At 41.6% G+C, this 26,911-nt stretch overlaps 2 protein-coding genes across 3 annotated transcripts in view; one reads left to right on the forward strand and one right to left on the reverse strand.

Annotated features, from left to right (window-relative positions):
* CENPP (centromere protein P) overlaps positions 1 to 26,911 on the forward strand; it is a 258,919-nt gene that overhangs the window by 56,831 nt on the left and 175,177 nt on the right. The gene's annotated exons all lie outside the window — the stretch shown is intronic.
* Positions 4,246 to 25,892, reverse strand: OGN (osteoglycin). Its single transcript, XM_008156869.3, has 6 exons — positions 25,715 to 25,892; positions 23,593 to 23,686; positions 11,339 to 11,497; positions 8,863 to 9,065; positions 5,346 to 5,441; positions 4,246 to 4,604 (listed from the first exon to the last, which is right to left on the reverse strand). Exons 1-6 carry the CDS (start codon positions 25,862 to 25,864, stop codon positions 4,434 to 4,436), a joined length of 873 nt encoding a protein of 290 aa, XP_008155091.1. The 5' UTR covers positions 25,865 to 25,892; the 3' UTR covers positions 4,246 to 4,433.

The raw sequence follows: 26,911 nt of genomic DNA on the forward strand, positions 1-26,911 counted from the left end.
CGCCCCGCCCTTGCCTCCCGCCTCACCTTCTCCTCCGGCCCGCCTGCTTTTCCCTTCTCCCGCGGCCCCGCCTCCACCCCGCCCTTGCCGCCCACCTCGCCTTCTCCAGCCCGCCCGTGTTTCCCTTCGCCCCCGGCCCCGCCTCCGCCCCGCCCTTGTCACCGGCCCCGCCTTCTCCTCCAGCCTGCCCGCGTTTCCCTTCGCCCCCGGCCCCGCCTCCACCCCGCCCTTGCCGCCCACCTCGCCTTCTCCTCCAGCCCGCCCGTGTTTCCCTTCGCCCCCGGCCCCGCCTCCGCCCCGCCCTTGTCCCCGGCCCCGCCTTCTCCTCCAGCCCGCCCGCGTTTCCCTTCGGCCCCGGCCCCGCCTCCGCTCCGCCCTTGCCGCCGGCCCCGCCTTCTCCTCCAGCCCGCCTTCGTTTCCCTTTGCCCACGGCCCTGACTTCGCTCCTCCCTTCTCCTCCCCCTGCCCCCCTGGCTTGCTTGCTTCTTCGAAGCTTTACTCCCCTTTGCAGCTCTTGGCTTCTTTCGACACTGTCTTGATATGCAAATCAGCCACCATCTTTGTTGGGGCAATTTGCATACTCGTCCTGATTGGTTGGTGGGCGTGGCTTGGCTGGTGGGCGTGGCTTAGGTGTAGCGAAGGTGTGGTCAATTTGCATATTTGTCTATTATTAGATTAGATATGTATGTGTGTGTGTGTGTGTGTGTGTGTGTGTGTGTGTGTGCGCAAAGGTTTGTGTCTGGGCTCTCTATGACATTTCATTGGTCGCTATGTCTGTCCTTACACCAGCACCACACTGTGATTAATGTATCTCTGTAGTTACATTCTGAAAGGAGCACGTGTGAATCCTCAGTTTTGTTCTTTTCAGGTTTGAGTACTCGGAGTCTTTTGAGATCACATGAATGTTAGGATGGGTGTTTCTGTTTCTTCAAAAAATGTCATTGGGACTTTGAATCTGCCAATTGCTTTGGGTAATATTGACATACTGACTATTCACTCTTCAATCCATGAACACAGACTGTCTTTCCATTTATGCACGACCTCCTTGGTTTCTTTCAGGAACGTTTGTAAGAGTAAAATATTTTTAATTTTAAGCCTCAATTTCTTTAACTATTAATGTCAAGAATGAAGCAATCTATTTGAGACAATGGGACCACATGTTTTTACTGTCATTCCTTTATTTGTGACTTATGGTGTCCAGAAGGTTGTCAGGTGCCCAATGTTCGTGTCTTCTTTCTGTTTAGAGCCCCAACATTATTATTATTTTTAAAAATATATTTTTATTGATTTTTTTACAGAGAGGAAGGGAGAGGGATAGAGAGTCAGAAACATCGATGGGAGAGAAACATCGATCAGCTGCCTCCTGCACACCTCCTACTGGGGATGTGCCTGCAACCAAGGTACATGCCCTTGACCGGAATTGAACCTGGGACCCTTGAGTCTGCAGGCCGACGCTCTATCCACTGAGCCAAACCAGTTAGGGCCCAACATTATTTTTTAATGATTATTCTATAACTCAGAGTTTTTACCAGTGTTCTTTCCTAATTATTTTACCTAAGCCACTGGCTTTTAAATTCTATAAAATTTGAGAGTTATTGTATGATTTTTTTCTAGCTAAGTTTAGTTATCCTAAGTACATAGGAATATATTATTTGTCTGACATCTGGAAATGTGAGAGAACTCTTCTTTGATCGTTTTCTCCAGTTTTTTTTTTTTTTTTCTTTTTAATCCTCACTCTAGGATATATTTCCCATTGATTTTTAGACAGAGTGGAAAGGAGGACAAGTGGAGGGAGAGAGAGAATGAGAGAGAAATATCAACATGAGAGAGACACATTGACTGAGGCTGGGGATTGAACCTGCAACTGAGGTACGTGTCCTTGACCAGGAGTCGAACCCATGATTCTCTGGTTCGCGGGCCAACACTCTTAACCACTGAGCAAAACCTTCCAGGGCATCCAGTTTTGTATGTTTTTTAAAATATGTTTTTATTGATTTTCAAGAGGAAATGAGAACGAAAGAGAAACATCAATGTGAAAGAGAAACATGGATCTCCTACCTCCTGCATGCCCCCTACTGGGGATCGAGTCCTGCCCTGATCAGGAATCGAACTGTTGACCTTCTGGGCCATGCCCGCCACCCAGGGCCATTTTCTCCACTTTTGACCCCATCAGTCAGCTCTCATCAAGTTTATTTTTCCAGATAAATTTACAATTTATTTCCTTTAATTTAGTCAGGATTGTGATAACATAAAGATTCTTTTTTTTTCAAATACAACAGAGCCCTTCTGTTTAAATGGATTTTATTTTGCACCGTTTTTTTTAAAAATATATTTTATTGATTTTTTTACAGAGAGGAAGGGAGAGGGATAGAGAGCTAGAAACATCAATGAGAGAGAAACATCGATCAGCTGCCTCCTGCATACCCCCCACTGGGGATGTGCCCGCAACCAAGGTACATGCCCTTGACCGGAATCGAACCTGGGACCCTTCAGTCCGCAAGCCGACGCTCTTATCCACTGAGCCAAACCGGTTTCGGCTTGCACCGTTTATTTTATCTTCAATTAAATGTACTCACTATCATGCTAGGACTTTGAAAATATAAAGGGAATATTTATGTGCTCAGTGAGTTTCAGTCATTGAGAAATGAGGCATGCACACAAAGTAATGAGAAAGCAGTATAATAGTCATGATTATCAGTTACTAAAATAAAATACATGAATGAGTTAATAAATGTTATGATGTAATTATTATGGCCTTAAGAGATCACAGATTGTTTAGTGAAAAAGTTTTATTTTGGGGTCAACCTTGACAAATTGGGGAAAAATTGAAAAACAGGTCATTCTAGGTAGGAAAAACATGGAAGTAAAATGCTTAAAAATAGGAATAAGTGTTTGTTCTGGGAATAATATACAGAGACCAGCTTGATTCTAAGTATAGTTTATATTGGAAACAATTGTCAGTAATTTTGTTGTTGTTAAGCCTCACCTGGGGATATTTTTCCATTGATTTTTAGAGAGTGGAAGGGAGGCAGAGAGAGAGAAACATGGACATCGGTCGCTTGCCTCCTTCACAGGGCCCCGGGATCCAGCCTGCAACCAAGGCACATGCCCTGCCGGAATCCTTCAGTCCGCAGCCAATGGTCTGGCCACTGAGCCAAACGGGGCTGGGCCAATGTCAGTAATTTTTTTCTGGTAATTTTTATATACACAGTTCAGTCATGTTTCTGAAGCACTGATAATTTTGTATGTAACCCCAAAATAATGCGGAGATAAAGACTTTTGAATGGGGTTTGGACAAATGTAAATTTATGTTAGAAACTAATCTGATAGCATTGTGCCATCATAAGTCTTCACTACTAGATTGAAGATGAATTCTCACCATTAAATATATTAGTTGCTTATGGACCTTTAGAAAATGTTCCTCAGAAGCTTTCTTGTGAATATAAGGTCTGTTTGGGTGAACGGGGATGTGTATGGGGTGGATGGGAGGGTGGTGTGTAATGACACCATGGAATTCATTTTGTTTTTATGTCTTACATTCGGACAAATTTATTGATAAGATTCTCATTCATGTAGTGTAAAAAGAAAATGTTTTGCAGTATTTATCATATTTGTAAGCCTTTACAATAGAGCTCTTTATAGCTATTTTCTGAGAAATGGGATAGACTTTTTATTTTTCCCTCAAGCATACTGATTTTTATCTGCTTGGCTTCTTAAAATATTTTACACTAGATTTAGGATGTTAATATTGAAGAAAGAGAATCCTATACTGTTTTACTGAAACCTTTAACTGTGTGACTACAAAGCAGAATAACATTGAACATTACTATATTAGCTCTTTATCAGAGTAAAATTATACTTTATTTGTAAAGTTTTACCTAGGTATGAGACTATACCCTATTTCTCAGGCTAAGTAAAAAGATAACAGCTGCCTTAATAGAAAGAAAAGAGTTTCTTCTTCATAATGAATAATGTCTGAATCATAAAAGAAAAATGGGAGATCACTGGAAATATTTAGCTCTTCAGAGTTTTTGAAATGTCAGCCTTAACTACTTTTAGGGGTCCAGTAAAGGCCAGAAAAGACAAACAGTTGAAAGTTTCTTGGACTTATCCTTGAACTTCATTAGTATTAGAAATAATGCTTCTTAATTTTGGGTATTTGCATAAAAACACACCTTTTAAAGGGCGCTCTACTATGGACTACAAAGATTTTGTAGTACTGTTTAAATATTTTCTCATTGCCTTGTTTTGAAGTTAGAGATTCAGTCTTCTTACTTATATGTAAGCTTTTGAACATACTTGCTTAAAACATAAAATTCCTTCATAGTGGGATACAAAGTTAATATTAAACAGGCATTTATGCTCCTTTAGACATTGTTGAGATAGATTGTAAGGATGTGTGTGCTTTAGTTTATATGCCGCACTGATAGTGGTTAAAAGTATGAGCCTATAGGTAATCTTTTTAAGCAGATAAAACTGTTGGGATGCTTTCCCAGGGCGATGGGATTTCCCTCCAAGCGTATCTCTTCGATGTGGTTCCGAATATAACGGGTGTCATTAGCCTTGCAGAATGTATCATCCGTAATTGAAGTTATGTTGTTGAACTAGAAAAAAAAAAGGAAAAGGTGTTCAGATAGCTGAAATCAATCTTTTGTATGCCATGCAATGGGATCTCAGAATATTTTATCTAAAAAGTGATTTTTAAACTACTGTATTGTACATACTATGTATTCATCGTCATGGTAATAAAACCCTCTCTGTGCAAGCTCAGCCTTTAAGTCTACAGCATGACTTTGGAAGAACAGACAACTTGCTATTATACTAGCTGGAAAAATGTATTCTATTCTAGTGTCAGCGTAAAATGCATACTGTGTCCTTAAATAACCTTTGAATAAGTAAAAAGAACAAATAGGAATTCTTATAATGCTGAAAGATCAATTTTAGTTTATTTTTATACCCTCTTCACTTTTCTTTACCTTAAGTTGATGTTGTACAATAAAGTCAGTTGCAAAGGCTTCAAAAGCAAAGATTTATTGCTATTTAGAGAAAGAAACTTAGCCCGAGGTTTTAGTGTCCCCCAGCTTCAAATCCATGTGCCAGGTTAACTAGGAGACACTATGTGCACAGCTCGGGACTGACGCCCTCTGAGAGCAGGCCTCAGACCTGGTGTTGCTGGTCCTTTCAAGTGCTCTGGACAGAACCCGAGTTGGTGAGCAGAGAGTGCATTGGGCTCATAGTGATACTTTTGATAAAATTTACCTGTGAATGTGCGTTTCATAATGAGTCATAAGACTGATCCTTAGTAATTTAAATTAAAGTCAGGTATTTGAAAGGAGCAGTCCTACCTGAAGATGAATTACACGTAGGCTTTCTGGTAAATGAAGAGGCACAGATTCCAGCGCGTTGTGGTCCAAATAGAGGAAGGACAGGTTACTCAGTTTCTGCAAGGAAAGGCACTTTACTTCAGTGAGGTCAGTGCATTTCTTTACAGGTTCCAATTCTCCACACTCAGTATGTCCACATGGATATACATACTGATACTGACAGAGACTCGTCCGTACTATTTATCATTGCCATCAGAGTGTTTTGGCTTTGTGGGTATTTTTGGCCTCATAAATGGTGTAGTTTGTCTCTTACAAAGGGCAGTAGACCCCTGCTGCATTCCAGCTCTATCCACTCATCCAGCCTCTGAAGACCCAGCGGTGCCCGGCCTCAGCCCTCATACTAGTGTCTGGGGCCCTTTGAGTTTGTCTTAGGAGCAGCCAGTGGGACAGTCCCTATACAGGATTACAGTTGGATCCTGGTGCTGTCATAACTTGTCTTGAATCTTCAGAACTTCCCATTTTAGCTCCAATTTATGGCAAAACGAATATTCCTAAAAGGTGTATATGCTTACTAGTAAGATGTTTCTCAAAGCTATTTATTAAATACTTTTTTAGTAAAAAAATCCCCCCGAAGGGTTTGATACTGAATTACTGTTCATGATCAGTAACTATACTAATAGTTACCTATACTAATTATCTAGTTATCTATACTAATACTAGAGGAATATGCAAATTGTCCAGGACGCCATCACAGTAACAGTAACAACCGAACAGCAGGCTGTGTGGGGCGACAAGGCCAGCAGGAGGATTAGTGAGGGACAACCAAACAACTGATCAGCAGGCTGTGTGGAGTGACCAGGCCTGCAGGGGAGGGCAGTTGGGGGCGACCAAGCTGGCAGGGGGGCAGTTAGGGGCAATCAGGCTGGCAGGGGGAGCAGTAAGGGGTGACCATGCCAGCAGGAGGGCAGTTAGAGGTGACCAGGCTGGCAGAGGGTGCAGTGGGGGCAACTAGGCCAGCAGGGGGGGGCAGTAAGTGGTGACCATGCCAGCAGGGGGGCAGTTAGGGGCGACCAGGCCGGCAGGGGGGGCAGTTAGGGGCAATCAGGCCGGCAGGCAGGTAAGCAGTTAGGAGCCAGCAGTCCTGAATTGTAAGAGGGTGCAGGCTGGGCACAAATTTTATGCACCGGGTTTCTAGTTGAGTATAACTTTATAATGATTTCAAGATGTAGTTTCCCCAGACATTAATCTTTTACCTTATCTCTGATGTGCATCCTGTAGCAGAATTTTCCAATTTTATTTTTTAGAACTAATTTGCTATTATTGATACTTCTTTAGCATTTTATCATTCACCATATGGACCCCAGGCTCCTGTCTTCCCCAGGGGCCCTCTTCATTTGATCTAGAGCAGAGGTATGTACCTCTGGCCCAAGGGCCCTATACGGCCTGAGAAATCATTTGGTCTGGCCCTGCCAAGGCATTAGGGGTGAGTTAATTAAATGTTTGACCAAACATAGCAGGCTAATTTTTAAGTTGATAATTTTGTGTGGCCTGAAGTGATGTTATAAATATCCAAATGGCCTGGGCAGAAAGAAGATTCCCCACCCCTGGGTTAGAGTAACCTGATTTACCAGTGGCTTTTGAAGCCTAGGTTGTTCAGTCAAACTGCAAGGTAGCTGAGTTTATCATTTCCATGTCAACTTGTCATGAATCCCTACTGTAATGCATGTGTAAAATGCAAAATATTCAAACATTCCTTTTGTGAAATGTTGATCAGTTCCTGTAGGTCTTTAAAGTGCTAGTTATTCAAAGGCTTACAAGATAGAATTATTTATCTTCAACTACAGGGGTTTATTTATTTATTTATTCTTTCAAACATTTTTATTGATTTCAGAGAGGAAGGGAGAGGGAAGAGAGATAGAAACATCAATGATGAGAGGGAATCATCGTTCGGCTGCCTCCTGCACGCCCCACACTGGGAATCAAGCCCACAACCCAGGCATGTGCCCTTGACTGGAATTGAACCTGGGACCCTTCAGTCCGCAGGCCAATGCTCTATCCACTAAGCCAAACCAGCTAGGGCGGTTTTTGTTTGTTTTTAAAGTTAGTTTAGTTTGTTAAAAGTCCCCTAAGTCCATTAAATTCTGTGAAACTTTGATGTATCTCTAGAATGCCCCTAAAGTAGAAGGAGGGTTCCTTAATTGTAGACAGAAATAGGAGAAAAGTGGAATATTTTTACATTTTCTGACACATATGTTTGTGGACAGATTGTACATTGTATGATCATCATAAATTTATGATAATGAATATTCGATAGTTTTAGGTGCTTATCATTACAAGCTACAAACCTTCTTTTTGAATGAGGTTTTCTCTTGTCAACAGTGGCATGACCCTTTATCTAGGGTTCCTTCCTGGGCTGAGATTATTACTTCTCCATAGACCATGCATTTCAAGACAATCTGGCTACCAAAGTCACACACCTTCCCCTTTTCCTGTACATACATTTCCTTGAAATACTAAATTAAGAAAAGTATTTAATTTTTACTACATAGATAATTTTGTTTCGGTGCCATCATGGGATTCAAAAGGAAGGCTATCTATAAAATTTTATAAAATTAAAATTTAGTGTTTACTTCTAGAACTTTATTTTTTCTGGCATTAGTAAATTACTAATATTGTAAGGAAAAAGACAGGAAAACTCCCTTTTGGAGTTTTTGGTGCCATATGGCTGTGAACCATCTATACTAATAAAAGGGTTATATGCTAATTAGACTGGGCGTCTTCTGGACAACCTTCCGGACGTCCTTCCTGACAAAGCCAGGCCTGGGCAAAGCCATCCACGGTTCCGGGCACCTGCGGCTGGCCTGAGTCCCAGGTACTTCTAGCCAGCCAGAGGCAGGGAAGCCCGGGTCCCAGGTGCCTGCGGCCGACCGGAGGAGGGAAGCCTGGGTTCTGGGGTGGGGGCCGAGGCAGAGGCGGTTAGGGGCGATCAGGCCGGCAGGGGAGCAGTTAGGGGCGATCAGGCCGCAGAGGAGCAGTTAGGGGCGATCAGTCAGGCAGGCAGAGGTGGTTAGGGGCAATCAGGCAGGCAGGAGAGCAGTTAGGGGCAATTAGGCTGGCAGGGGAGCAGTTAGGAGCCAGCGGCCCTGTATTGTGAGAAGGATCCTGGACTGCAAGAGGACACAGGCCGAGTTAAGGGGAACCCCCTCCCCTCCGTCCCAGTGCACGAATGTCGTGCACCCGGCCTCTAGTGTCTGTATAAATAAATATTTGCTTTGTAAGCAAGTGAAAAACATCAGACACAAAGTAGTCCATGAAATAAGATAAAGATTATATAATTTTGTGAGGTATAGGCATAAACTACACAGAATGAGCCTAATGGTATGGCTATTTGTGATGTAAATAATGTCTTCATTTATTAAATTAAAATTATCTTAAAACATAAAACCAAATTCTAGACCAGAACTTCTCTTTCTTTTATCATATCATCACTGGCTGTATAAAACTGATACTGTGTTCAGTCATACTATAAAATACTTACTTTGAATGTATTTGCTTTGATTCCTCTACTCTTGATTTTGTTGTATTTTGCATTAAATAAAGTAAGCTTGGGAGGAAGAACTGGAAGTTTCAATAGTTGATTTTCAGCTAGTGTCAGTTCTTCTAACAGAGAAAGTTTTGAAAAAGTAGTGTCTTCTATATCTTCAATCAAATTTCCCGTAAAATCGAGTCTTCTTAAATTAGCTTTAAGGGAAATATACAGAAAATATACAAAAATAAGAAGTTAAATTTTCATTTGTATGGACTGAAGAAAAGTATTTAACAGGTCATTCAGCCATATTTTGTTTTTAGTGTCTAATAGAGTATCTACTATTAGTTGCTCAGGAAATTTTGTTGAATTAATGCTGAGCATCTATTCTGTGCTTACACTGATGGCCTTTCTAACTGGAATCTAGAATGACGGGTTCAGAAGAGAATTTTGTAGAGTACTACTGTCTTCTGAATTCTCAGGATGCTCAGGCAGTTTGAAAGAAATTCTTGTTGCAAATCTTGGAAAATAAGCATTACACTTGATTGAATAGAATCACAAATTATTTTATGCTGGCATGTTGCATTGTCATTGTGGGTATGTTATCTGAATTGTTCTATGCCTTATTGGTTGACAACAGACAAAAATGCTTCTCATTATATGGGACGGTCATGTGTATAAAATTGCCACAAACACTGAATTAGTAAATATGGAACATTATGGCTCCTAGGGGAAATGCAGGGTTAGGTTCCTTTAAGCCGCAGATCACACATTTTCATCAGCAATCAATACATAATTTTATGTGTGTTTCTTTTAATAGATTTCTTTTTTTAAAAAAAAATTGATTTCAGAGAAGAAGGGAGAGGGAGAGAGAGATGAAAACATCAATGATGAGAGAGAATCATTGATCGGTTGCCTTCTGCACACACCTACTAGGGATCGAGCCCGCAACCTGGGCATGTGCCCTTCACTGGATTTGTACCCAGGAGAGAGATATAGAAACATCAATCTGCAGGTCAACACTCTATCCACTGAGCCAAACCAGGTAGGGCTATAGCCTTCTTTAGTATATACTGTTGATACATTAACATTTAACTCAACAGCCATCAGCACTGGAACTCACACTTGAAGGAAGATTGCTAACACATGTATTTTCTCCACAAGGCGTATCACAGCCAGCCTTCTTGCATTTAGGAACACTAGACAACACTTTAGCACTCCTCTTAGGAGCCATTTTAAACAGCAAACATCACAAAAATGTGAAAAATGTGGCACTAAGTAGACTGAACAGGACTCGTTTACAGTATGAAAGCAGCAAAAGGTCAGAGCATCACCTTCGACCTCGACTGGCTAACTCAGTTGTTTTTGCCACTGTGCATATGTCTGCAAATGACTGAAAGTGCTGCAAATACTGATTTTGGGATTACAACTAAATTTTAGCAAGTTGGTGAGTTTGAAAATGTGGAAACCACAGATAGTGAGGGACAGCTGTACTTCAGCCAGTGGGAGTCACCGGAGCGGCATGGATCCAGTTATTGTTAATCTTGTAAATGTGTATTGGGGCAGGGCCAGTGTACACTTTTTGTTGTGATTTTCCTCAGAAGCATTTGACAACATAGGAATGTAGGAAATTTATGAGGGATCAGTGATCCAGGACTGGGACTGGGCTCTGCAGAAGGCAGAGGATTGGTTTGATAGGACGCCAGTAGTCAAGACTGCGAATGACTCCAGGACACCAGCTCAGTAACTAGAATCATCTGAGGCGTTTGGTTGTGTTTGATGATGCCTGGGCCTCTCCCCAGACTCAGCCTCTGGGGACTTAGGGCCTGCCTGGTATTTTAAATATATTTTTATTGGTTTCAGAGAGGAAGGGAGAGGGAGAAAGAGATAGTAACATCAGTGATGAGATAGAATCCTTGATTGGCTGCCTCCTGCACATCCCCCCACTGGGGATTGTGCCCATCACTGGAGCATGTGCCCTGACCAGGAATCGGACCATGATCTCCTCAACCACGGAGCCACGCCGACCCGGCCCTGCCTGGTAATTTTTAAATGCTTCCCCAGATATTTTAAATCATGCAGTCAGATTTAAGAACCATGAGTTAAAGGAAGGAAAAGCAGTTTCTGTGCTTTTACAGTGAAGGTAGAAAATAAAACATTGTAATTGGAGAAACATCCTGATTATATTGGTGCTGCTGACTAGCAAGTGGATCTTGAAGTATTGGAGTTGAGAGGACATAGTTTGTCTATATGGTAAATGGGCTGTCAACACAGACATCAAAGTCACCAGTAAAGAAAGATGGCAGAGGATATCTGAATGGAAAGGAGATTCATCAACAAATCAGTGGATTTTTGTGAAACGTGGTAGATATTTCAAATACACCTATACACCTAGATGTGATAGGCCACAAATACCTAGAATCTTGTGTTTATACGAGTTAAATACTAGCATGAGTTAATACTAATATCTTATTTAAAACTCACTTACGTATTTCTGCAAAATCTTTGGCAGTCAGCTTTTTAATTTTGTTGAATCGTGCATAAAGATAGGCTGATTCCTTTGGCAAGGGTGGTACAGTTACAATGTCAACTTCTTCACAGTATACAGAGCCACTTAAACACACACACAGCAGGCACGTGGGCATTTCTAATTGGGAAAAGTCATAAAAGTATAAACAGTAAGAACATTTGGCCTCTACTGGCAAAATTATTGCTATTATGAATGTTATTACTGATTTGAAAAGGTGTTTTACAGAAGTGCAGGTGATAGGAAAGATACCATGATTATGATTGCTAAAGACCTGTATTATAACTGATAATTCACCAGAATTTATTTTAGACTAGAGGCCAAGGGCATGAAATTAGTGCACGGGTAGGGTCCCTAGGCATGGCCGGCGATTAGGGCCGATCTGTGTGGCAACTGGCGGGGTGATCACGGGGCCCCCACTGGCACCTGCCTTGGTCGGCCTGGTGCCGCCTGCTCACTGGCCAGCCCTGCCTCCCAGCCGCCCCACTGCCGCTGCTGGTTGCCTCCCTCTGCAGGAGGCGACTGGTGGGGTGATCGGGAGACGGGGCCGGCCTGCTTGCAACCTGGCCCTGTGCTCGCAGCCACCTCTGATTGCCTCCCTCTGCGGGGTGACTGGCGGGACAATGTAGGGGGTGAGGGTGGGGGGCACTGGCACCTGCTGTGGCTGGCCTGGGGCCTGTGGGCTAGGGGCAGCTCCTGCGTTGAGTGTCTGCCCCCGGTGGTCAGTGCGTGTCATAGCAACCTGTTGTTCCACAGGTTGTTCCCCTGTTTGGTCAATTTGCTTTTATTAGGCTTTTATTATATAGGATTTTGTAATTCAGTCTTTTTTATTCTCTGCTTTTGCATTGATTCTTTAATTGCTGAATTGATCAACAGTTATATTTCCTCATTTGAATACCAGAAAAAAATTGTAAAGTAGGACTTAAGGTAAACAGGAGCTTGATTTATTCCTTGGTGTGGCACAAACGCATTTTAGATTGGTGACAGCTAAGGAGTTTAGAAACTACTGGTTAGATGAGCAAACTGTTAACTTGAAAATTAGAGTCAGCGTAGACACTGTTGAGATTCCATTTCACTCTGCTGTCATTCATTGCATTTATTTGTCATGCCTTTTTTGTCTCTTTTAACCTGGAACAGTTTTATTAGTCTTTATTTTTCACCTATTTTTTAAAAATGTTTTAATTCTTAAAAAAAACGTTTATGTTTTATGGTATATACTTTGCAAAATGTCTTTTAATTAGGATTTGTCTGAGTTCCCCCATTTGGGGCAGGAATACCATGGAAATGGTGTAGGGTTCTCAGTGCCAGTGCCAAGGAGCACAAGGTATCTATTTGTCCCGTTCCTGACAATGCTGTCTTTGGTCACTTGGTTCATTTGGTGTCCACCATGTTTCTCACTTTGTAAAGTAAATATTTTTCACTTTGTAATTAATAAATATTTTTCAGAGAAGTACTTTGAGGTTTTAAATATCTGATTTGCCATTAAACTCTCACCTACTAGTTTTATCATCCATTGATTCTTAACCTGAATTGTTTATCAGTAGGATAGTTGCCAAATAATGATTTTCTAAATCTATCATTCTTTCTATACTTGTTCATCGGCATTCTGGTGTAAGGTGGAACATTCACTTCTTGTTTGTTTGTTTATTTATTTCTGTCAGTATGAACTTATGAATTCCTAATCCTATAGGTCATAATACATTATCATAACATTTATTTTTATAATCAAACTAGAGGCCCGGTGCACGAAATTCGTGCACGGAGGGGGGTTCTCCCTCAGCCCAGGCTGTACCCTCTCCAATATGAGACCCCTTGAGGGATGTCCGACTGCCCGTTTAGGCCCGATCCCAGTGGGATCGGGCCTAAACGGGCAGTCGGACATCCCTCTCACAATCCAGGACTGCTGGCTCCCAACTGCTTGCCTGCCTGCCTTCCTGATTGGCCCTAACCGCTTCTGCCTGCCAGCCTGATCACCCCCTAACCACTCCGCTGCCAGCCTGATTGATGCCTAACAGCTCCCCTGCCAGCCTGTTTGCCCCCAACTTCCCTCCTCTGCCGGCCTGGTCACTCCTAACTGCCCTCTCCTGGAGGGTTGATCACCTCCAACTGCCCTTTCTTGCAGGCCTGGTCCCTCTCAACTGCCCTCCCTTGCAGGGCTGATCCCTCACAACTGCCCTCCCTTGCAGGCCGGGTGCCTCCCAACTGCCCTCTCCTGCTGGCCATCTTGTGGTGGCCATCTTGTGTCCACATGGGGGCAGGATCTTTGACCACATGGGGGCAGCTATATTGTGTGTTGCAGTGATGATCAATCTGCATATTATTCTTTTATTAGATAGGATAGAGGCCTGGTACAGGGGTGGGGGCCAGCTGGTTTGCCCTGAAGGGCGTCCCAGATCAGGTGGGGTTTCCCTTGGGGTGTGGGGCGGCCTGAGCGAGGGGCCTGTGGTGGTTTGCAGGCCGGCCACGCCCCCTGGTAACCCAAGCGGAGGCCCTGGTATCTGGAATTTATTTTCCTTCTACAATTGAAACTTTGTAGCCTGGAGCGGAACCAAGCCAAGCCTGGGGCTCCCTCTGAGGCCGCAGCCATTGTGTTGGGGTTATAACTGAAACTTTGTTGCCTTAAGCGGGTGAGCCCGGCCAGGGTGTGTGGAAAGCTTTGCTTCCCCTGTTGCTGGCAGCAACCCTGGCCTGCTCTCTCAAGCTCCATTCTGCCGCCATTTGTTTGAATTTGTTTACCTTCTATAATTGAAACTTTGTAGCTTGAGTGGAGGCTTAGGCCTGGAAATGACAGGTGGAAAGCTTGGCCTCCTCTGTTACCTAGGAAACCTTGCTCTCTGTGGCTGTAGCCATCTTGGTTTGGGTTAATTTGCATGCTCACTCTGATTGGATGGTGGGCGTGGCTTGTGGGCGTGGCTTGTGGGTGTGTCGGAGGTGTGGTCAATTTGCATATTTGTCTATTATTAGATAAGACTAGAAGCCCGGTGCATGAATTCGTGCATTTGGGGTGGGGGTCGCTCAGTCAGGCATGGGCCCTCTCGCAGTCCGGGAGGTGGAAGAGGCTCCCGTCACTGCAACTGTGCTTGCCAGCTGTTAGCCTGGCCCAGGGCTTCTGGCTGAGCAGCGCTCCCCCTATGGGAGCGCACTGACCACCAGGGGACAGCTCCTGCATTTAGCGTCTGCCACCTGGTGGTCAGTGCACGTCATTGTGACTGGTGGTCCCGCCATTCGGTCGATTTGCATATTAGCCTTTTATTATATAGGACTAGAGGCCCGGTAGACAAAATTCTTGCACTGGGGGGGGGGGGGAGGGTGTCCCTCAGCCCAGCCTGCACCCTCTCCAATCAGGGACCCCTCGGGGGATGTCTGACTGCCAGTTTAGGCCGGTTTAGGTCCAACTTCCTGCCTGCCTCTAACTGCTTCTGCCTGCCAGCCTGATCACCCCCTAACCGCTCCCCTGCCGGCCCGATTGCCCCCAACTGCCCTCCCCTGCTGGCCTGGTTGCTCCCAACTGTCCTCCCCTGCTGGCCTGATCTCACCCCCAGTGCCCTTCCCCTGCCAGCCTGATCTTGCCCCCAACTGCTCTCCGCTGCCGGCCTGATTGCCCCTAACTGCCCTCCTCTGCTCTCCTGATCTCGCGCCCAACTGCCCCTTCCCTGCTGGCCACATCACCCCTAACTGCCTCTGCCTGCCTGATCACCCCTAACTGCCCTCCCCTGCCGGCCTGATCTCATCCCCAACTGCCCTCCCCTGCAGGCCTGATCTCGCCCCCATCTGCCTTCCTCTGCCGGCCAATTTGGTTCTGATTGGTCAGTTTCTATGCCAGTCAGCGTCAAAAGCTCCACCTCCGAGGCAGCCATTGGCTCCTCACAGTTGACCCAGATTTGGTTCTGATTGGTCGGTTCCTATGCCTGTCAGCATCTCTGGGCCTATCAGTGGATCCTGATCAGAAAGGCATCCCTATAGGTGTATGTTTGATCAACAGCCCTGGTGGAGGCCTAGAGAGAAATGGAGGCATGGCTGCTGGCCAGGCCCAGAGAGAAAGAGTGAGGCAAGTGCTGATCAACAGCTGCCACAGAGGCTACAGATCAGACCCTGCTTCTCTCTCCGGGCCTGATTCGCAGCCCCCTCAGCAGTCAGTGCTGGGTCACTGTGCCTGCTGCCATAGCAGTCAGTGTTGGGTCGCCATGGCAACCCAGCACTGACTGCAGGACTGACTTCTGGTTGGTCGAGCCTCCTGGTTGTTGTGGATGTGATGGACCCAGGGTTTTTATATATTAGGATTTTCACAGATTAGCCAGTGAGAACTGTTTTAAGCTTTTTTGTCTTGCCACAGCTTTTCTATGGTTAACACATTAAGTGCCATGTCAGTCATCGGTGACTGAAACGGAAAGGAAGACAAAACATGCTTGGCGCTTAACATATTAAATGACATACAATAAATTGCACATATTTAACTTGTATAATGTATATGTTTTTGACATTTTTATATACCGTATTTTCCGGCGTATAAGACGACTGGGCGTATAGAGGATTTTCCTGGGTTAAAAAGTCATCTTATATGCCAGAAAATACAGTACCTATAAAACCATTACCACAATTGAGATAATTAACACACCCATTACCCCCAAAACTTTCTCACACCCCTTGGTAATCCCTCCCTCCCAATCTTGTATCGAAAGAATCATGTGGTACATAATCTTGTCTGACTTTTTTCATTCTGCATAGTTACTGTGAGATTCATCTGTTGTTGCTTGTATCCATAGTGCATTCTTTTTTATTACTGAGTAGTATTCCCTTGTTATAGTTATATTTTGTGGGCATTTCAGTTTCCAGTTTTGGGGTATTTTAAAGAAAGCTGCTGAAAACATTCATGTACAAGTTTTGTGGACTTAATGCATTTGTTTTCTGGGGTAAGTACCTAAGAATAAAATGGCTAGGTAGGTGTATGTTTACATTTTGAAGAAAGTCCTAAACTATTTTCCAAAGTGGTTGTGTCATTTTATATTCCCATCAACATTTCATGAGTGTTCCAGTTGCTCCATATCCTTACCAACGTTTTGTTATGATTGGAGGTTTTAATTTTAGCCATTCAGGTAAGGTGGGTTGTGGTATCTCATTCTTTAATTTGCATTTTCCTAATGACTAATGATGCCAAGCATCTGTTTATATTTGCTATCCATGTATTTTCTTTGGTGAAGTGTCTATTCATCTTGGTTATTTTTTAAATACGACTTTTTGGTATTATTATTGAAGTATAAGAGTATATATTATAGATATGTCATTTGCCAGATTTATGTTTTGCAAATATTTTCCTCCAGTCTGTGGCTTGTCTTTTTATTTTATTTTATTTTTATATATATTTATTGATTTCAGAGAGGAAGGGAGAGGGGGAGAGAGATAGAAACATCAATGATGAAAGAGAATCATTGATTGGCTGCCTCCTGCACACCCTCTACTAAGGTGAGTCCATAACCAGGACATGTGCCCTTGACCAGAATTGAACTTCAGACCCTTCAGTCCACAGGCAGATGCTCTATCCACTGAGCCAAACCAGCTAGGGCTCTTTTTATTTTCTTATCAATGTCTTTTGAATAGCAAACATTTTTAATTTTAATGAAGAACAGTTGATTCATTTGTGTTTTATTTAAGAAATCTTTGCCAACTACTAAGTTTCCATCCTATGTTTTTTTTTAAAGGTTGTATAGCTTACACTTTTTATATTTAAGCATAGGGTCCATTTTGAGTTAATTTTAATATATGGTATATGGAAGGGTCAGAGTTTATTTTTTATTTTCCTATAACCATCTGCTTCTTTCAGCACCATTTTTTAAACAAATTGTCTTTTTCCAGTTGTGTTGGCACAATTGTAAATAATCATATTGTGTAAGTCTGTTTCTAGACTCTGCTGTTTCATTGATCTGCTTATTTTTGTGTTCATATAACTTTATAATAAGTGCTGATATGAGGTTGTATAAATCCTCCAATTTAATTCTTCAGTATTGTTATGATTGCTCTAGGTTCTTTGCATTTCCACATAAATTTTACAATAAGCTTGTTAATTTAAAAAACAGGAAAGCCTGCTAGGTTTTTAATTGGGAATGCATTGAATCTCCAGAAAAATTTGAGAAAAATTGACATCTTAATGACTTTGAGTTTTCTCATCATTGAACACACTATATCTAATTATAAGTTTAAATCTTAAATTTCTCTCAGTATTGTTATCTAGATTTTAGTATACAGGTCCTAGTATATCTTTTGCAAATTTATACCCAGGTATATTTTATATTTTGATTAATTATTTAAAAGTTAAATGTTGCCATTATTACTTGAATACTTCCTTATTTTCTGGCTTAGTAAGATGTCCCAGACCAATCTTGCCTTTTCCCTGTCCCAAGCCTGAAATTAGCTATTTCTTCAAGGAGTACTGGTTACTTTTAATGGAAAATAGTATTTAGAAACCAAGATTTGGGTGTCGATATGCTCCTTGCTACTGGAATCTCATTGCTTCTAGGCTTTTCCATCAGAGAGAGCTAGGAAATACTGAATATGCATGCATATTTGTCTCTCTCAATATGTAATAATACACATACATACACACATGATACATCTGTTCTATCTATATATATAAAAGCCTAAGTGACCGTAACGACTGAATGACCGGTCAACCAGTTGCTATGATGCGCACTGTCCACCAGAGGGCAGACACTCAAGGCAGGAGCTTCCCCCTGGTGTTCAATGTACTCCCACAGGGGGAGTGCCACTCAGTCAGAAGCCGGGCTCACGGTTGGCAAGTGTAGCTGTGGCAGTAGGAGCCTCTCATAACTCTGTGGCAGCACTACCGAGTGGCGGCAGCAGTCATAGCGGGCTGGATGAGCGCGAGTGGTGCAGCACCCGGCCCCACTTCTGGCTTCTCCCTGGCCGCCTGCCCTTTGGCGCACTGCTCCATTCCTCGGGGGATGTCGGACTGCCGGTTTAGGCCAATCCCCGCAGGCCAGTCAGACATCCCCCAACGGGTCCCAGATGTGAGAGGGTGCAGGCCGGGCTGAGGGACACCTTCCCCACCCCCCCCCCCAGTGCATGAATTTCATACACCGGGCCTCTACTATATATACGTGCACGTATACATACATCATATACTCATCTATTTATATAAAAGCCTAATATGCAATTTGGCACCGTGGGAGTTTGACCAGGAGACCGCTCGCTTGCTATGATGTGCGCTGACCACCAGGGGTGGTGCGGAACAAAGGAAGGCCCTGGCTGGCAGTTGGGGAGGGAGGCCCCGGCTCGCAGCTGGGGAAGGGAGGCCCCAGCCGGCAGCCAGAAGGCCCGGATTGGCCCTGATCGCCAGCCAGGCCTAGGGACCCTGCCCGTGCATGAATTTCATGCATCGGGTCTCTAGAGTATACATAAACACACCATATGCATATATACAAAACACATGCTTGCTCACACAGAGACAGACCTTTATCTGTTTTTGTATCTCTGTTTACAAGCCATGAATTGATGGTGGTAATAGTTTAGCTCCACAGTGTTCATTCTAGCCTTTCCCCTTTCCATATTTCTAACACCCTTCTCTGACAGTGAGGAACCTAGCTCTCATTATCCACAGTGTGTTTACTTTACATCACCCAGTCTTAGAACAAGCATTAAGTAGTTTCATTATTGCCACAAACCCACTCACTGGAATTTTAGTATGTTTGTATTTATTTATTTATTTGCCTGAAGGAATGCAGTCAAAATACTGTGTTGAAGGGTTACTTGGATTAGAATTTTCCCCTTTAGTGTTTTACGTTATTCATTTGAAATGTAATTAAGTTTCTATTTTTCTATTTGTATTTCACTTTGGTTTTTGTTTTTAAAAATATATATTTTATTTATTTTTTACAGAGAGGGATGGAGAGGGATAGAGAGCTAGAAACATCGATGAGAAAGAAACATCGACCAGCTGCCTCCTGCACACCCTCTACCGGGGATGTGCCCGCAACCAATGTACATGCCCTTGACCGGAATCGAACCTGGGACCTTTCATTCCGCAGGCCGACGCTCTATCCACTGAGCCAAACCGGTTTCGGCTTCACTTTGGTTTTTTTAATCTTATTCTTGTTGATTTTATTTATCAGTGTATTTGTTTGTTCGTTTGCTTATGTGAAGCATAACCTCTTTCTAAAATAAAATCTACACAATGAAGTGTACAACAGAGAAGTGCCCTCCCACACAGCCCCTCATTTCCCATCCCTGTACCTTTCCACTGCTGGCCCATCTGTGACCTGTAGGTAACTAGTCTCAGTTTTTAATACCCCGCTTGGGTTTCTTTAGAAACAAGTGAACTGATGCCTGTACTTATATCCGCTTCTTTGTGAGATGAAAGGCAGCATACTGTAACCCAGTGATGGGCAACCTTTTGAGCTTGGTGTGTCAAACTTCGCCAAGAAACTGAGCATAACTCGGGTAGTGTGTCACTTTGAGGAAAAAACATTATTTCGCAAATGTTTCATCCTCAGGAGCAGCAAATGTTTCATCCTCAGCATGCGGCCGCCTCAGCGGCCGCGTGTCATCAGAAATGGCTACGCATGTCAGTGCTGACACGCGTGTCATAGGTTCGCCATCACTGCTATAGACAGACTGTTAGACTTTGGTTTTTTCACATATGTTTTCTGGAAAACATTTCATGTTCAATAGAGATAATTTATTTTCACAACTGCATAGTATTCCCTTGTGTGAATATACAATACTTTATATGTACACTCTCCAATGTATGGGCAATTCGATTGTTTCCAATATTTTGCCATTTCAAGCAGTGCTTCAATGATTTTGCATATGTATTTTCTTTCGGATTTGGTTTTATTAGATACAAGAGGCCTGGTGCATGAAATTTGTACATGGGAGGGCGGGGTGTGTGTCCCTCAGCCCAGCCTGCACCCTCTCCAATCTGGGACATCACTCTCACAATCCAGACTGCTGGCTCTCAACTGCTTGCCTGCCTGCCTGCCTGATCACCCCCTAACCACTCCCCTGCCAGCCTGTTCAACGCCTAACTGCTCCCCTGCCGGCCTGATTGCCCCTAACTGCCCTCCCCTGCTAGTCTGATCGCCTCTAACTATCCTCCCCTGCAGGCCTGGTTCCTCCCAACTGCCCTCCCCTGCAGGCCTTCCCCCAACTGCCCTCCCTTTCAGGCCTGATCGCCCCCCAACTGCCCTCCCCTGCAGGCCATCTTATGCTGGCCATCTTGTGTCCATATGGGGGCAGCCATCTTTGAACACATGGGGGCAGCCATATTGTGTGTTGGAGTGATGGTCAATTTGCATATTACCTCTTTATTATCTAGGATTGCCAAATTTTGGTCCAAATTGTTGTACCAGTTTGCATTTCCACCAACAATGTATGAGATTGTCTGATACCCTATAGCCTTGCCAATGGAATATAGTAATATGTTGTCACACTTTTAATTTTATCAGTCAGGTTGAAACATGGCATTTCAGTATAATTTTAAGTTGCATTGCTCTGTGTGAGATATAACATATTTTTGTATGTTTGAGGATAGTTTTTATATCAGTTGGTGAATTATCTGATTTTCCAATGTCTTTTTCAGTCAGATTTTTTCCTAGATCTTTACTTTAAAAAAAAAATAAAAATTTAGAGGTATTAATTCTTTGTCTGTGCTATAAGTTGCAAATATTTTTCTCAATTTTCAGTTGTCTTTGACTTTACTTATGATGTATTTGCCATGCAAATTTCAGTTTATGGAGTCGAATTCGTTGATATTTTCTATTATTGCCTCTGGATTTGGAGGTACCTCATACCCAGTTTATTTTCTAGGATTTATATGGTTTCGCTTTTTACATTTAGATCTGAATTTATTTGGAGTTTATCTCTCAGTGTAAGGTATAGATCTAATTGTAGTTCCTTTCAGTTGACTACTCAGTTGTCCAAGCACCATTAAAAAAAAAATCATCTTTGATTCTGGCTGGTGTTTCTCAGTGGTTAGAGCCTTGGCCCGTGCACTGAAGGGTCTCAGGTTTGATATCTGGTCAACAGCATGTACCTGTGTGCAGGTTCGATCCCCGGCCCAGTCGGGACATGTGTGTGGGAGGCAAACAATCTATGTTCCTCTCTCCCCCTTCCTCCCTCCTTCTCTAAAAATCAATTCAAAAAATACCCTTGGGGGAGGATTGACCAAAAACATAAATAAATAATCTTTACTTCAGTGGTTTTAGATGCTGGCTTTATTCTATACTAAATTTGTACATATATTTCTGCCTGACTCTGGACTTTCTATTCTATTCATGCACCAGTATCACACCTTTTAAAAGTATAGAGTTTTTAAAGTATGTTCTAATGTGTGTGGTGCTTCTGATTCCTGCAGTTACCTGTCATTTTCCAGTATTTCCCTTGCTGTTTATATAGCTTTGATTTTTCCATGTGAACTTCAGTATCAACCTTATCAGATTTTTAAAGAAGTTTATTGTTACAAAGTTAGAGAGCTGACATTTTTATGATATTGAATCACCTTAGCAAGCAGAAGGAATATCTTTCCATTTGTCCAAGGCTATTTTTACTTTGATACTTTCAGGTTTCTTAAGATATATTATCTGTTTTAGTTCATTTTAATTTATTGTAGCAATATAGAAATTAGTATATGATTTTTTTACTGTCATGTGAAATAATGTTCTGTGATGGAATAAGAATAAATCAAATGGATAGGAACTATTGAATAGGACTTTGTAGTTTGTTATAAGTTTTCTATTGATTCAATTGAAATGTGCATTATAATTACTTATGTACAGACATGCACCACCTATTCATGTTTTGGTCATTGGCAAACCACATATACGATGAGAGTCCGTAAGATTATAATGGAACTGAAAAGTGTCCATCACCTAAAGAAGCTGTATCCTTCATAGCGTCGTCGCACAGTATATTACTCATGTATTTGTGGTGATGCAAACCTATTGAGCTACCAGCACAGAGTGTAACTAACACATACAATTATGTCCACAGTAAATGAGTATGTCACTGACTTATGTATTTACTACAGTATAATTTTAACATTATTTTAGTGTGTGCGTACTCCTTCTACTTAATGAACAAATGTTTACTGTAAAACTACATGCTGTGTCACACTGGCAGCAGCCTCAACCATCTTGTGTTTACGGTGTCTCGATTGCTTCATTTTCTTTTCTGGCTGATTTAATGTTGTGTTGTTTTATACAGTAGATACTTTACAGGCTTGGAACCTAGGAGCAGTAGGCTATATGCACCACGGGTGTGCAGTAAGCTATACCTATAGGTTTGTGTCAGTACACTCCGCAACATCTGCAGGACAGCATCACCTACTGACGCCTTTCTCGGCGTGTATCTCCACCCTTAAGCAGCACATGACTGTATGCAGATGCTCCTCACCTTACTGGTGGAGTTATATACTGATAAACTGAAACTTGAAAATATCGTAAGTCGGAAATGCATTTATTATGCCTAACCTATTGAACATCTTAGCTTAAGCCTAGATTGTTCCTACTGAATGCGTATTGCTTTTGCATCATCATAAAGTCAAAAAATGCAAGTCGAACTATCATAAGTTGGTGACAATCTGTATAGCCATCTCTCCGTCTTCTGTGACTTTCTTGAGGGAGAGAGTTACATTTTATTTACCTTACCCTCCGGCTACCCATAGGCTCCTCGACTTATGATGGGGTTACTTCCGGGCATCATAGCGTAGCCTCGCCTACCTGAAATGTGCTCCGAACACTTACATTAGCTTACAATTGGGCAAAGTGCCCGACACAAAACCCGTTTTACAATAAAGTGTTGAGCATCTCGTGTAATTTATTATGAGTATCACTTTGGGGCCATTATAAAGTTGAAAAATTAAGTCTAAATGTAAATTCAGGACTAAGTTTGAAATGAATCGGTGTCTAATATCTGTGTCTTGAATTGATTTTTACAGAGACAGAAAGGCATACTTTGTAGGGGCTACACTGCATCAGCTTTGGTTGCTCTTGCATGTTCCTGTTCCACGTTTCTCACTCCTGGCATGGGGGGGGAATGATGTGCTCTCCTAACATGCCTATTTGACTTCGTTGTTGGAGATAGAATTCTATTATTTGGGGTTACTCTATTCAGAGACCATTTTTGATTACTATGAAGACTAAAATTCCATTATAAGCTGTTTTTTAAAGCTTCTAAAAAATAGATAATAGACTGTTCATACTTACCATCATTTTCTTTTTTGAGGGGTAATGATGTTGAACTCTCATCTTTTTGTAATTCAAGACTTTTCTCATCAGATGTCATCATAGATTCTTTTTTCTATTAGAAAAATAGAAATTTATTATCAAGTGCGAGAAAGCTAATTTTCACCATATAAACTGAGGGATATGGACAATATCTGTCTTCTCATAGTCACATAATGGCATTTACTTTATGTTTTATTAGGATTTTATGCACTTATTACAATGTAAATATTTGTTTAGCTTGTTTTTACTTATCCTGTGGGCTCCTTGAGTAAAAGAACCAGGTCTTTTAAAAAAAATTTATATCTTCAAAGGCCAAACTCCATACTTTCTAAATGTCAAATATGTTGAAATTCCAAATGGGAACTAAGAGAGAATTCTATGCCTTGGAATTAAAGATTTTCTGAGGTGGAACCTAAAATGAAAATAGTGTCTTGAAACTATTTTCATGTAAAGTAGCTCTTTTAATTATTCATACTCGGCCATGTTGGCCTGTACTAAGCACCAGTCATGTCCTACCTGGACAGCCCTGAGTAGGCTCTCTTTGTCACTTCTGGAAGTGACCCTTAAGTATACATGCGCGTGCATTAAGGCCTTGGAGTCCTTTCATTCTAGCCTACCCGCCACACTCAGACCACCGGTCCGGCTGTTAGCTCTAGGAGAACTGGGGTCTTTATCATTGACTCTCTCATATTCTGGGAGGGAACATGTTCTGCCATTAGACTAGACTGTACTGTGTGGTGCCCTAGTTTCTGTCCCCATCAGGAGCATCTTCCACTTTTAGTCTCACTCTCGACTCCTTCATTCTCTCGTGTGTTCTGGTTGAACAGTCCCCTCCACTCTCTTTGTATATTAAGTGCCATTGAACTCTGCTCCACTTCATTTATATTAAGATAGACTTCTAAAGCAGCATAAAGAAATAAAACTGAGCTTCTTTTACTTATTACATGTTTTGGGACCAGGGAGTTTTGAAAGTATTCTTTTAACTGATAGATAGATTCAGATCATACTTGTGAGCCAATGGTTTATTATTGTGATGGGCCTTTTTTTTTAAAAAAAAAAATCTGAAGCTATAACTAGTTATACCTATCTCTTTTGTCTTCTTGTTAGCAAGAATAAGACTAGCATATTAACTAACTTTGTTGACAGAAAATGTGGTGTTAACATTTACTCGTGTGTGAGAGAGAAAATGAGAGGAAAGGAGGAAAGAGAGATCGAGAGTGAGAGAAAGAAAGAAAAAGGAAGGAAGGAAAGATGGCAAAGAGGGAGGGAGGGAGGGAGGGAGGACGGACTTATAACTGGTCACTTTAAAAATCTTTGCCATCTTACTCATACTGGAGAAGAACTTTGAGGAGACTGACATGGTTCATGTTCGGCTGCCTTTCTCATTGTCAGTGGGTGTCGCACTGTAGGCAGGGACCGATACTCCTGTGGTGTGTTTCCTTTCTCCTGCCAGCTGTGTGACGGAGAGCCACAGTAATCACTTGGCCCTTGTAAGCGGGGCATGACAGATGTGGCAGAGTACTAACGCAGCTGGGTGCACACCGATAGTCTAAGTTGTTGAAGCTGAGTTAAAAAGAAAGCCCCATATTAAGTAGTTTTTCATTTCTGGTACTGTATATAGTTGACATTTATAAATTTTGTGAAATATTATATATACCAAAATGACAGTATTCTTCTATTTATTTTCTTGAACCGCTTCTTCCTAAAATAATAAACCTTAAGCTGGTAATCCATCTTTATTTCTTCTAATACACATCTCCTATTTTATTTTGAAATAATATAATATCCAAATATAGGGCTTTGTTTAACACTACTTAATACTATAAATTTCAACTGGTCAGGGATTATCTTAAAGTTTAGTTTTCCTTAAATGTTATGTGTTGGTTACTATAGATACCGTTTGGTTACAATATGTATGATTTATTGAGGCATGCATTCTTTAAAAATACAATCTTAGGGATACTTATTTTTAATTAATTTGAATCGCTTAAAGTACTTTTTCTTTCCTCTTACCTTATCAGACACATTCAAACAAACAAAAGCATGCAGTTAAATAGGCTAGACTATTTTAGAAGTTAAATTTAGAGTGGAAATAAGGTACCTTAATATGTTTTCCATCCAGGTATTGATCCTCATAATCTCGAGTAAATAAAATTTCTTCAAAATTATCGGTGTTCTGCTGAGTTGGTGGTGCTGGCTTTATCAGAGGCACAAACAGTAACAGGAGAAGTGTAGACTGCAGAATCTTCATTTTAACAAAAATTAAGGTGACTAGAAGTTAATAAGCTAGAGGCCTGCTGACTGTAAGACAATACTCCTTTTTCCATGGAAGTAAAATCCAGACCATCGAAGCAATATTTAAAAGCTTAGAGGAGTTTTTGGCAGAGTGCATGCAGTAGGGGCCAGAGAACAAGTATTTAACCCTTAGTGTCCTTAAATTACATGCTGAAAGTTTTTATGTATCAGTGATATTCTGAAAAACAGTTTCAGAAAATGATTTTATTTATTTTCTATCAAAAAAATCCAAGCAATGTTGATAATTTTAGTTTTTTAATAGTTAAGTGCCTTGAACACAGTACTTTTATGAACTTGAAGTCTTAGAATACCTGTAGTATAAATGGTTAACATGAAGGCCCAAGATCCTGTCTCATGTGAGCTTAAAATATCATATTTCAACTTTGCTACTTTATAAGAACTCTTGATTTGTATTGAACAAAGTTTTAAGAAAAACAAGTTTTAAGAAAAGTTTTAAAGTTTAAACTTTAAATTTAACATAAAAAGTAGTCATTAACACTTTTAAAAGTGGTACAAAATATAGGGAAAGCCATAATTTTAAATTTTCTTAGTTTTTTCATTGTCATAGGTATCACTATTTTTAGTTAATAGGATTGCTTTATAAATTTAAACTATGAAAAGTAAAAAAATAGTATTGTAGACTAGAAAAAGATAGAAGTTTTAATCAAAGTTTAGAGAAAGTAATAGGTAAAATTTAGGCTTACTGGTGGGTTTTATCTGGTGGTACACATTTCAGACTTTTTCTTAAATACTTTCAAACAGAATCACTCAGAGTTGCTGGTGCTGTATTGTAAATGCCACTCATCAAAAATCAGTGGTTAAAAATTAGGAATCACATCGTCGGTGATGTTTGCAGCTCCGTGTTCTTGCCTGCAATGGATATTAAAGTTATGTAATGATGTACACTGAAGTGTTAGTTAAAAGTAATTGTTTGAGATAACTGGAACATTAAAAAATTAGAGATAGACTGTTAGATGAGTCACATCTTAAATGATATTTAAAA

Source organism: Eptesicus fuscus, chromosome 15 (genome assembly GCF_027574615.1).
Source record: "Eptesicus fuscus isolate TK198812 chromosome 15, DD_ASM_mEF_20220401, whole genome shotgun sequence".
Taxonomy (NCBI): Eukaryota; Metazoa; Chordata; class Mammalia; order Chiroptera; family Vespertilionidae; genus Eptesicus; species Eptesicus fuscus.